Consider the following 12,051-nt stretch of genomic DNA (forward strand, 5'->3'; position numbering starts at 1 on the left):
TCCCAACAACAAGCTCCCTTAGATGAAACCACTCTCTCTCTCACTCATGCTAGCTGCTCTGCTCTGCTCTGCCTGCTCTCTCTTTCAGCTCTACCTCACACTCTCTTCCTGCTGCACCCTTCCTGCTCCACCCTTTTAGCAAGCTCCTCAAACCACCGGCTCCATGTGACTCAGGTTATGGGCTAGGCCAGAGCTCAAAGCAGGTCACATGGGCCTATTAAGGGACAGGGAAAATCTTCAAATTTCATTATATTACACGGTGGCAGAACAAAAGTCAATGGCCCAAGATGCAGTGGCTGACCTTGGCATCTTTGATGTTTGACCAAACTCTAAGCACTCCACAGTGCCTACTCTAGCTACCTTTATGGCCATTGGAACAGATTGTTCTCATCCATCCATTCCTCCAGGAAAAGTCTTCACATACTTGGAATAGACATGGTTATTCTCAAACTGATTTATCCCATCTGGGAAACCAAATGTATGACTGCTGTGCATGCTGCAACTTCTTGAAGCCACAGGCATTAGTTGGGTGAATCAGGTGGACACCAAAAGTAGATGAACTGTCTTGAAAAAAGGCTCAACGAGGTACTAGTCCTTCTGAACACCCCGTACATCCCACATAAAGTTACTTAAACTTTGTTTAACTCAATTTTCTCAACTATTTAAGTAGGATAATAAAAGCAACCTTCTCAGGGTTGCTGTGAAACTCAAATGAGATCGTACTTATAAAAAGTGCTAGGCACACAGTACATGCTACAAAAATACTTATGTCCTTCCCTCTTGTGCTTTCTCTTGGACCAATTAAAGCACAAGCTTCAGTGGATAATCAGAAATTATATTTAACCTGGAAGAGTTAGACTTTGACCTGGTTTTCAGGACTGAAAAAAATAATCTCAAATATATATAATACCTTAGGGAACAACAGTATGGTGTGCTAGATTTGGATAAAGGAAGGCTAGAATCTAGGCTCCTAACTCCCTGCCCAGAACTCTTTCTTACTGCTTCTCTAGACCTTATTCTGACTCAGGAGTTGTGGAATCATCTCCTGCCTTCTAATTTTTGACATCGTATTCCTAGAGTTGAGGGAAGAAGAGGACAGAAATGGATCTATTTTTTCTTTTTTCTCTTTTTTTTTACTTAATGCTCTGTTTCTTTTTAATACTTTGAGGTTACCAGTGCACTATTTTGGTTGCCCATCTGCTGTCATTCCCTACTCTTTATTTTTCTTTTTTTATTCTTTTAAAAATTATTTTTTATTTTTAAGTTTTGAATGACAAATTTCCTCCCTCCCACTGAAAAGGTAAGAAAAATTATATTGATTAATTATACATGTGAAAGCATGCAAAACATTTCCATATTGACCATATCACCAATAAATAAATAGAGCAAGAAAATTATACTTCAATTTGCACTCGGAGTTCATCAGTTTTCTCTCTAGAGGTGGACAGAATGTTTTCATCATGAGTCATTTGAAAGTGTCTTGGATCACTGTATTGGTCAGAGTAATCAAGTCTTTCCGTTGATCATCAATACAACATTACTGTTGCTTTGCACAATAATTCTCCAGCTCTTCTCACTTCACTTTGCATCCATGTATAAGTCTTGCCATGTTGGGTTGCTTTTTTTTCTGAAACCACTCCCCATTTTCAAGAAATGGATTGATTTTCTAAGCCAATCATGAGTTCAGATGGAAAGGATTCTTTCTAACTATGCCATATTTAAATTCTAGGAGACAGAGTACTTAAAGAAAGGTTGGGCTCTGTTGATTGAGTATTTAATGGATAAGGTATCTTGGAAGATATTGAATATTACCAGTGATGAGTTATTAAATCACACATGACATCCACATCTACCAGAAATAAGTGAAATTAGGGTGGTGGTGTAGAATAGATTTAGAGTCAGAAGACCCAGGTTCAAATCTCACCTCTCAGGGCAGCTAAATGGAACAGTGGATAGAGCACCTGTCCTGGAGTCAGGAGGACCTGATTTCAAATTTGACCTCAGACACTTACTTGCTGGGCAAGTCCTTTAACCCTGATTGCCTCAAAAAAAACCAACTCACCTCTGTCACTCCCTATACGACCATGGGCAAATCATTGAAGCTCTCTTAACTTAGGTTTCCTCATTTGTAAAATAAGGATCTCAGTTAGGTTATCTTCCACAATTCCGTCCATCTATAATGATACAGAATGTACCTGATCTGGAGTTTTTTTTTTTATTCAGAGCCCAATTTAGGAATCACCTCCTCTGAAAAGCCCTCATTTCTAACCCCACCTCTGCAGATTTCTACCAGACAACAGATTTTACCCTGTCATCACGCCTGAGATTTCCTCCATCATGGAAATATCATCATACCAGAGAGTCTTAACCTGGGCTCCACAAACTATCAAGGGGTCCATAAACAGAATTCAGGGGATCCATGAATTTGGATGAGAAAAAAAAGTTATATCTGTATTTTCACTAACCTTTGGTTTCCTTTGTTATCCTATGTATTTTATCATTTAAAAACATTATCTAAGAAAGAAACCATGGACATTGCCAGGCCCTAAAAGAGTTCATGTCCCAAAAAAGGTTAAAAACTCCTGCTTTAAACATACCAGAAGTAGCAACAGGCTACAACGTAGCAGGCAGCAGCTTTGAGGGAATGATGACTACTTATTACAATTCAACTAACATTTCTGTGTTCATTCTTTCCTAGGACCTAAAATCAGCATTTCTGAAAGGTCGCCTTTCCTGTGTTATCTAATTTTATTGGTACAGAATTAAATTCAAGATCCAAGTTTCTACTCATCTGTTACCTTCAAAAGCAAGACCTCCCTTTGGCCCCTCCCCAGGACTGTAGCTCTGCTAGACTTTGTGGTTTAAGAATTCATTCATTGACCAAGTCACTACTGAGCATAAAATTATGTAGTGTGAGGGACTGTATGAGGATACAAGATGAAATGTAAGACATGGTCTGTGCCTTTCAGACAGTTAACCCATGCCCAGATTTGCTTCTCAAAGTGAATAGAAAGAAAGCCTCTGAAAAAAAGACCAGTTTTCTGGTTACTTCAAGCCCTCTCAGAAGTTTGAAAGAAAATGCTATCTCCTGATAAACCTTCCATATCCTAAAGCATCCTCCACCTTCTAGTTTTCAATATTAAGCTAGACTGAACAAGACCAAGGCTGATTAATTTATCCCTAGATCAATATAGCTCTCACTCAAGGCATTTTCCACAATTTTCAGGTCCACTGACAGGTTCCAGATACCTTCTTATTCTACCTGCTCCTTTTCCTTAACCTGCTCCGTGTGTGCGATTGACTTCTGTTCTTATAAAGTTTCAGAATATGGCTAGATTTGGGACTGAGACAATAACAAAAACTGAACAAAATGATAAGATTGAGACACTGTCAGTCTATAAGGAAAGCAGGAACATGGTCTTCTGCAAGATTAAGAAAAACAATGGCCCTATTTGAAGCCTGAGTCCAAACCTCAATCAATGCATTAACCAATCCATTTAGAATAAAACCAAACATACTATACTAACCTGTGATAGGAAAAGAGCTAAAGCCATCCATGTCTTAAAATTCTGGGACTATAGGAAGTAGATAGCTTTTTTGTCCATTTAGAGAGTTCCATAAGGCATGGAATCAAAGTTCACAAACACATACACACACACACAGAAAGCTGACATACAGCATGACAGTGAGTGTGCCAGGCATGTGAGATTTACAGATACTGTACCTTCCTGATGTGGAAATCCAATCTGAGATAAAATCTGGGACAAGGTCAGTTTTTTGGCTTTGAGTCCGTGAATTCGGAGCCATTCCTTGGATGAAATGAGATTGTGCCTGTCTAAATATCCCTGACTGTTGTTTGGTGCCACATTCTTCAACTGTGGCCTTTCATAGTTGGGGCATGGTAGTAACCTTTCAAATTCTACTTCACTGTTCAGGTCACTGGAAGCTACTGTAAAGGAAGAGACCAAAACACAATTGAAAAACTTATAGCTCATATTTATATGGCATTTTACAGTTTACAGATCACTTAACATTCTCTCATTTGACCTATATAGCAACCCTGTGTAGTAGATAGGGAACCTATTGTTTTGTGCATGCAGATTATTTTATGCATGAAGAGACTAACATCTTAGAGAAGCTACCTGACTTTTCTAAGATCACACATTTAGTTAGTGGAAGAACCCAGACTTGAAACTAGGTGTTCTAATTCCAAATTTAGTGCTCTTTTCACTAAGTGGAGCTATAAGTATCTCTTATCCATCTTTTTATCCCTCTCCTCTGCTTCTATGTCCTTAAATACATTCCTCCCCTCAACTCATCAAGAATATTTTCAACTTCCAAAAATAGTTCCCCCTCATATATGGATGAAGGAGAGGATTCCCTGACTAGCCCCCAGACAGAATTCAGAAAATAACAGTTAGGAGGACATGAGACCTAGGGTAACATTACCCACAACTCAGGATTAAAACCTGATTATAATAATAAGGTGCTAAATATAAAATAAAGGAAAATGAAAATAAAAATGAGTAAGTAAAGGAAAAAGAATTTGACTACAAATAGCTACTTTGGTGTAAAGAAAGATCTGAGCTCATATTCAGAGGAAGAAAGTGAGTTAAAAAAAAGTCACTCCTACTCCAAAGAGTAACATCAAATGGTCACAAGCCTACAAAGAGTTTTTGGAAGAACTTAAAGAAGGAATCCAAAAATCAAATAAGAAAGGTTAAGGAAAAATTAGGGAAAAAAGTAATAGCAATCCAAGAAAATTATGAAAAGAAAATTAACCATTTGGAAAAAGAGGTCTAAAATCTTAAGAAAAAATAACTTCTTGAAAAATAGAATTAGGTAATTGAATGATGTCATAAATGCCAAGAAATAATAAAACTAGAAACAATAGAAGAGTATCTGAAGCATCTCATTAGGAAAAACAGCTAATCCAGTGAACAGATTGAAGGGAGACAATATAAGAATTGTTGGACTACCTGAAAGTTATGATAAAAAAAATCTGCATACAATATTACAAGAAATTATTAAAGAAAATTGCCCTGAAGTTCTACAACAAAAGGATAAGGCAAAAATAGGAAAAAAATCTGCTGTTCACTACCTGAAAGAGATTCCAGAAGGAAAATTTACAGGGTTGTGATAGCCAAGTTTCAAAATTCCCAGGTCAGGGAGAAAATATTGCAAGCAACAACAGCAAAAAAAATTTAAATATGTGAAAATACAGTCAGGATTCCACAACACCTAGCAGCTTTTACTCTAAAAGAACATAGGTCTTGGAACGTTATATTTCGAAGAGCAAAAGAGCTAAGGTTGCATCCAACAATAACTTATCCAGCAAAGTTGAGTATAATCCTGAATGGAAAAAAAATGGACATTTGATGAACTGAAAGACTTTCAAGTATTTGTAACAAAAAGACCAGAACTCAATGGGAAATTTTATATAAAAGATCCAGAAGAAATACAAGGATAACATTAAAGACTAATTATAATACATTCATTGAGGTCAAATTGTCTATATGTGTGTGTGTGTATGTGTGTGTATGTAATTACAGTTAATTAAAAATAATTAGGGAAGTTTGGTGGTTCAGTGGCTAGAGTGCCTAGCCCAGAGTGAGGAAAACTCATCTCCCTGAGTTCAAATCTGGTCTCAGACACTTACTAGCTGTGTGACCCTGGACAAGTCACTTAACCCTGTTTGCCTCAGTTTTCTCATTCTGTAAAATGAGCTGGAGAAGGAAATGACAAACCACTCCAATATTGTTGTCAAGAAAACCCCAAGTGGAGTCACAGAGAGTTGAACATGACTGAAAAACAACTGAATAACAACCAAAAAAAATCATTAACTCATTATTCTTGCTAATCAAGTGCTAAGTTCAGTTTCAATGCCACTGAAATTCACAACTTGTACTAACAAGGGTTGTCAATGACCTCTATATTTCAACAAAACTCTGTTTACCTCTAGTTATGGCTCTGACTTTGAGTATTATGCCAAAGCTCTGGTTATTTTATTGTCAGACTGGGTATTTGCTGATATTTTTGACTCAAATTTCAGACATTAAAGACTTCCTTGTAATCCCTTTGGATATTGCTTAGGAGAAAGGCCAACATTCATAAGTTTTATATTAGGTTATATTGTCCATGTGGAAGACCACACCCTCTGGAGACCCAACTAACCTGAGATCATGAGTGCAAGATGGAGGAGTAAACCCAAATTAGCTACTACATGTAAATGTTGAACACCAAAGAAATGGTCAAATTCCTATCTTCTGTGAATATCTTGCCTTTCTCGCATATTCAACTAAAGCTCAGTGGCAATATAGCAGTCTTATTAGGACAAACAGAAATACTAACTGTCTATTTCCTTATGGTATTCGGTTTCACTCCAAACAAGTCTTCTCCGTAGGTTCCCAGTCATTTTCTAGGTAGAGTTGGGGATTACTCTTCCTCTTTTAATAGGGAACAAAGGACTCAAAGAACAAATTAATGATCCTCAGTCTTCTTTTCAAGATTCAAACACAAGTTTTTCCAGCAAAAGAGTCTTTAAATTGAACAAGTAGTTCCTGTGGAGGCAAGAAAGGGTATCTCAAGATAAACAATCTCAATTGTTTCAACATTACTGGTAAAACTTTTTCTACTCTCAAAAGCACTCATTGTCCTTGTTATATTTTGGAGTGCTCCTTACAATATATAGGTGGAATGTGGAATGAGTGGTTCACCCTAGAGAAGGTGAGTGAATACTGGCTTGTAAAATAGCTTAATTAAGCTCCCCAAAGACTTTTTATGAAATCTAAAGAATTTTCAAGCCATATATTTTACATATCAACTGAGGTAAGGCCTTTATGGTACCAAATCAAAGATAACTTGAATCCTCTGACCCATACAACCACAGAGTGCCATGTTCTAATTCTTTCTTTCTTGACCCAATTTCAAAAGAAAAAATAAAGTTCTGATCATACTGGATCTGAGAGCCTGGGTGATTCCATATGGCAGAGTCCAGCCAAAACACTAAAGAGTTTGTTTAACCTGTGAACAAATGCCTGCATTATAGAGAAAGGAACTTATTGGAAAAATGGAAATAACCCAGGGAAAACAAGACAAGAGTTGGAAAGGGCATCTCCTAACAAAAAGGTACTTTCTTTACAAATTTCCACAAGTCTTTTAGAGTACTCTAGCCTACAGAGAGAATCTCATGTCTCCAAACAGACCAAGGCTAATTGTCCTGTTATGGTTAAAAATAGAGGGCTTCCCCCCACCCCCCATCCCACTCCTGTCTGTCTCTGTGGTCATTTCTGTTTCTATGGTTCTCTCTCTGTGTGTCTTTTCTCTCTCACACACATTCTCTCTTTCTCTCTCTTTTCTGAGAGTTCATTCATTACTAAGTGTATTTTATTGGAATATGTAACCAAGGTTTTTCACAAATAAATTCATCACACGTAAGAATCAATCAAATACATAGAAAACCAAAAGGGACTTGCCCTAAATTGTAAAGGTCAACAAGCCAAGATTATATATGATTCTGGTAAATAAAGGGGAAACTTCGAGCAGGAAAAGGAAGTCTAGATAGAAAGAAAGAGGAAGCAAAAAACGCCCATGCTGGAGAATTAGTAGGGGCTGTGGGGCAGAGGATAGAAGAGGAAGAAAGTGTTTAAGAAGCAAGAAAAGGAGGTGGTTAAAAAAAAAAAAGAAAGCATGCCACTGGATAATCCAAGAAGCAAGTAACCCCAGAAAAGGATCTGACTCTCTTGTTGGAGATCCATTGGAAGGAATTATAATCACTTACAAAGGATTACAACCCTCCTGAATGGCTGGGTCTTACGTGCCTTAAGCAGTTGTGAGACAAAGCTATTTACCACCCACAAAAGCTATGATGTAAGAGCTGTGGTACTAATCCAACCTGTCCTAAAAAGTCCTTCTGTGGTCAGAGATGAAACAACATTTGACGAACAACAGCAAAATTATGGTTTTAGTTCCTAGGAGTCCTAGGAACTCCTTGCCCTCTTCCTGAAAAAATAAAATGAGCCTGGATATGATGTCAGACTGGTGACTGACATCTTGGGAGTTGAGATATTCTCAGGGAAGGAAATGAGATGCCATAGTGCCTGTGAAGAAGGCAGTATCTTGCTGTTGTACTATCGCCTCAGGAAACACTGCTACTGAGACGCAGCCAAGACACAGCCAAGATGACAGAATAGAAGAAATCACCATAGCCCAAACTACTCCAAAAGTGATCCAAGAAGGATGCTAGTGAATAAGAAAAAGGAGAAACTACAATGAGCTATCTTATCAAAATATGTTCTCTAGGTAAATGACCAAGGGAGGAACTATGTCATAGGGAAAGGCCAAGATCATGGACCCTCATTGATGAAGAGCTCTAAGCTAGGGCATCAACACAGGGATACCAAGATCTGATCAAAACTCAGCCTTAGATCCCAGCCAATAGCATGGTTATTTCCCACATTTTTTTCATTTCACATTTCAATCATTTTTCAGTCATGACTGACTGTGACCCCATTAGGATTTTGTTGGAGCAGTCTGTCATTTTATTCTCCAAATCATATTACAGATGAGGAAACTGAGGCAAACAGGGTTAAGTAACTTGTTCAGGGTCACACAAACAGTAATTGTCAAAAGCCAGATTTGAATTTTTGAGACTTGAGGTCTTATGCTCCATTCACTGTGCCACTTTGTTGCCCTTGGTATTACCCACAGTTGTGGTCAGAGTTCCAAACTAGGCCACTACAGAAGATACTAGATTTCTGATCCAGTCCCTGGCTGTATCTCTGATTGGGAATATAGACTCAGTGTCCAGAGGTTCACTCTTGCCTTTGCTGCAGCAGGGCAAGAGCATCTGGAGTTTATTACAGGTTCAAGCCTAGGGCTCATAGCCAACATAGAAGGGTTCCCCAAAGGGTCTAAGAGGCTGGACTCTTTTCCAGAGTTTCAAACTAGGCCTGATTCCCAGAGCTGCTTAGAATCAACTCTAGCCTAAGCCAAACAACTTAGGGCCTAGAACACAGACTCAGCATACACTCAGAGCCCAGAGCTCCCAAAGTAAGGTCACCCAAAGCAAATTGTGGATTGAGTTCCTACCTAGGAAAGCAGAGCATGGAGGAAGTCTCTCAGTGGGGCTAGGATCATAGACTCAAAAACCTGACCTCTTATCTAGGTCATCAATGTTAGATTGCCCAAAACAGATCACTTGGAGGATGACCAAACAAATAAAAGATAAAGAACTTTTATGAGACCAAGAATGCCCAAGACTCAAATCCAGAAAGAAAGAGCAAAGCCAATATACTCAAAGAAAAACATAACTGTACATATAGCAATTATAATTAATTGAAGAAGTGATGAAAGAGGCTTTTTAAAACAATGAGTTAAAATAATGTAGATGAAATAAGTGATAAAACCAAGAATTAGGAAAGAAATGAGAGCTATAGAGGAGAGACAGAGAATTAACATCTTGGTATTAGAACTATAAAATCTTAACAATGCACCAGACTCCCTCAAAATTGGAGTGGGTCAAATAGAAGTTAATGATCCTGTAAAACAGCAAATATTAAGAACAGTCAAAAGTTTTGTTTTTTTAAAATAGAAGAAAATGTAAGATATCTCATGTGAAAAACTAACCTGAAAACAAATAAAGGAGAAAAAATTTAAGAATAATTGGATTACCTGAAAGCCATGGCTAAAAAAGAAATTATGGAAGAAAATTGTCCAGATGTCTTAAAACCAGAAGGTAAAATGAATGTAGAATCCAACAATTGCTTCCTAAAATAACTCCAAAATGAAAGCTCCTCAAAATGTCATAGCCCAAATCCTGAACATTCAGGTGAAAGAAAAAAAATAATGAAAGCTGCCAAATAGAAAAAGCTTAAGTACTAAGGAAAAGCAGTCAAGATCATACAAGATTTAGCAGCTACCACCATAAAGGAGTGGAGATTTACCAAAGATAGGGAAAAGATATAGGCCTACAACCAAGAAAAACTTACTCAGAAAAACTGATTATAATCTTACAGAGGGGAAAAATGAGCCTTCAATGAAACAGAAGATTTTCAAACATTCTTGATTTTAAGAAAAAGAAAAGAAAAAAAGTAGCTTAGGTAAATACGAGCAAGCAATCAAAAAAGACTTTATGAAGATGAACTGTTTCCATTCTAATGCAAAGGCGGGGGAGGTAGGGTGAGGGAGGTAGGGTGGAGAATGATATAAGAATCCTTAGGGTTGATTGAGGGAGTCAAATAAGATCTAACACTTAAGAATGATTTTTGATATATTTTGAAATTAAAAACAGAAAGGAATGGGAAGAGGAAATAGGACTACTAAGAAAAAAAAGGAAAGGATGGAGGTTTGTGATGGAGGGGTCTTGCAAAATATTAGTCTACAAAAATGAGAAAGGTTAAGGGAAACAGGGGTCACTTGAACATCACTTTGTACTAATGTAAGATGAAGTGAGTAGAACCAGGAAGATAAGTTATATTACAACAGCATTGTAAAAATGAACAATTTTGAAAGACTTAAGAAGGCTGATCACTGCAATGATCATCCATGATTCCAGAGAGCCAATGATTTAGAATGCTGCCCACCTTTTAAAGAGAGATGATGGACTATATACACAGAATGTGAAATACATTTTTGGACATGCTCGATGTGGAAATATGCTTTCTTGACTTTGCATATTTATAAGAGTTTTGTTTTTCTTTCCTTTTTTTCTTTGGGAGGGGATAGAGAAAGCAGCTGCTAATTAATTTTTTAAAATAAAATTTAATTTTTTAAAAGAAAAATTGCCACCTCTGCACATCATTATCAAGTCCAGGACAGAAATAATATTCTGAAGGACCAAATGCTAAAGTAACAATAAGGAACCAGAAGGTCACATGGCTGTGAGAGTTGAAGAAACAGGAAAGAAAACCTGTGACAGACCAGGGTATTTTACAGAAGAGACTCTACTTAGAAAATGAAGTAGCTAAACTCAAAGAAGATAGAAAAACAGTCTATATGATGAATGAATCCCATTAAACATCTAAGTTCCATGAAGAGGCCAGAAGAGGCAAAGATTTGTCTAAAGTGACGACTGTAAAAATTGAGCATATTGGATGTGAGGTAGCCAGCCGTAAGGCATCGTTGTCTAGGAAGTCATGGAAATTTAAAAATCAGAACACAATCTTCAGATTTAAATTAAATGCATTGTTCATTACTTCTTTGAAATAAACTTCTATCGATTATCAACATCTCAAAAATGAAATTAACATACCCAAATGAATTTCATCATCTTTTCCTCTTTGGCCCAGAGAAGGGCTAGAAAACTGCTTATTTGGAAGGTTTGGGGAAAAAGGTTGAAATCATTTCCCATGGAATCTTTTCATTATAATCTGGTAGGGAAAGTCCTGGTTTGAGATTCAGGAGATGTGGGTTTCAGGCCTCACCCCACTACTTAATTAACCCTGTGACTTCTGGCAAATCACTTTACACTTTTTTCTGGAGGAAGAGAGACTCAGTTTTGCTTATCTTTCAAATGAGAACACTGGACTAAATGATTTCCAGACTCCCCTGCAGCTCCAAGAGTTTGTGATACTAAAACGTTACCAGAATTCTGGACAAAGAGGGGGCAGAGTTTGGAGGGTACAGATTCTCCTCATAGCAGGGGCTGGCCAGGAGAAAACTGAATTTGGCAACTTACAAGATAAAATGTCAGACGAAAAACAAGACAGCTTCTAATCAGCCACCCAACTGCCATTCTCTTGGAGTTGTTAGGCAGGAAAGGGATTGTGAAGCAAACATCTGGGTGGTTGATAGAGCCATACTTCCCAGAAAGCGAAAAACCTATAACAAGCCTCTCCCGCAGAGATCTAGCTGTTCTGCTTCTCTGTGACAGGATGCTCAGAATTCTGATTTGCTGGTTTCCTGGGTACCACATGAATGTTGACAGTGGAGACACCGCAGTTGCTAAGTGCCATCCAATCCGCGCGAGGCTCACTCAGCAGCCTGTACTGTATCAAGAGATGAGGAGAAGGAAGAATCTTCCCTGCTTAGTCAGCTTCTGGATGTAGACTT

General features: G+C 37.8%; 1 protein-coding gene across 1 annotated transcript in view; it reads right to left on the minus strand.

The window, feature by feature from the left end:
- The window catches only part of VWA3B (von Willebrand factor A domain containing 3B), a 214,758-nt gene extending 202,916 nt beyond the window's left edge, over positions 1–11,842 (minus strand). The window contains exons 1-3 of the mRNA XM_072614594.1: positions 11,678–11,842; positions 6,352–6,560; positions 3,725–3,949 (exon numbers count right to left, since the gene is read on the minus strand). Coding sequence (XP_072470695.1) covers positions 3,725–3,949; positions 6,352–6,415 — 289 coding nt within the window. The 5' untranslated portion in view covers positions 6,416–6,560; positions 11,678–11,842. The remainder of the gene's footprint in view (positions 1–3,724; positions 3,950–6,351; positions 6,561–11,677) is intronic.
- Positions 11,843–12,051: the final 209 nt, after the last annotated feature.

The sequence above is a fragment of the Notamacropus eugenii genome, chromosome 5 (genome assembly GCF_028372415.1).
Source record: "Notamacropus eugenii isolate mMacEug1 chromosome 5, mMacEug1.pri_v2, whole genome shotgun sequence".
Taxonomy (NCBI): Eukaryota; Metazoa; Chordata; class Mammalia; order Diprotodontia; family Macropodidae; genus Notamacropus; species Notamacropus eugenii.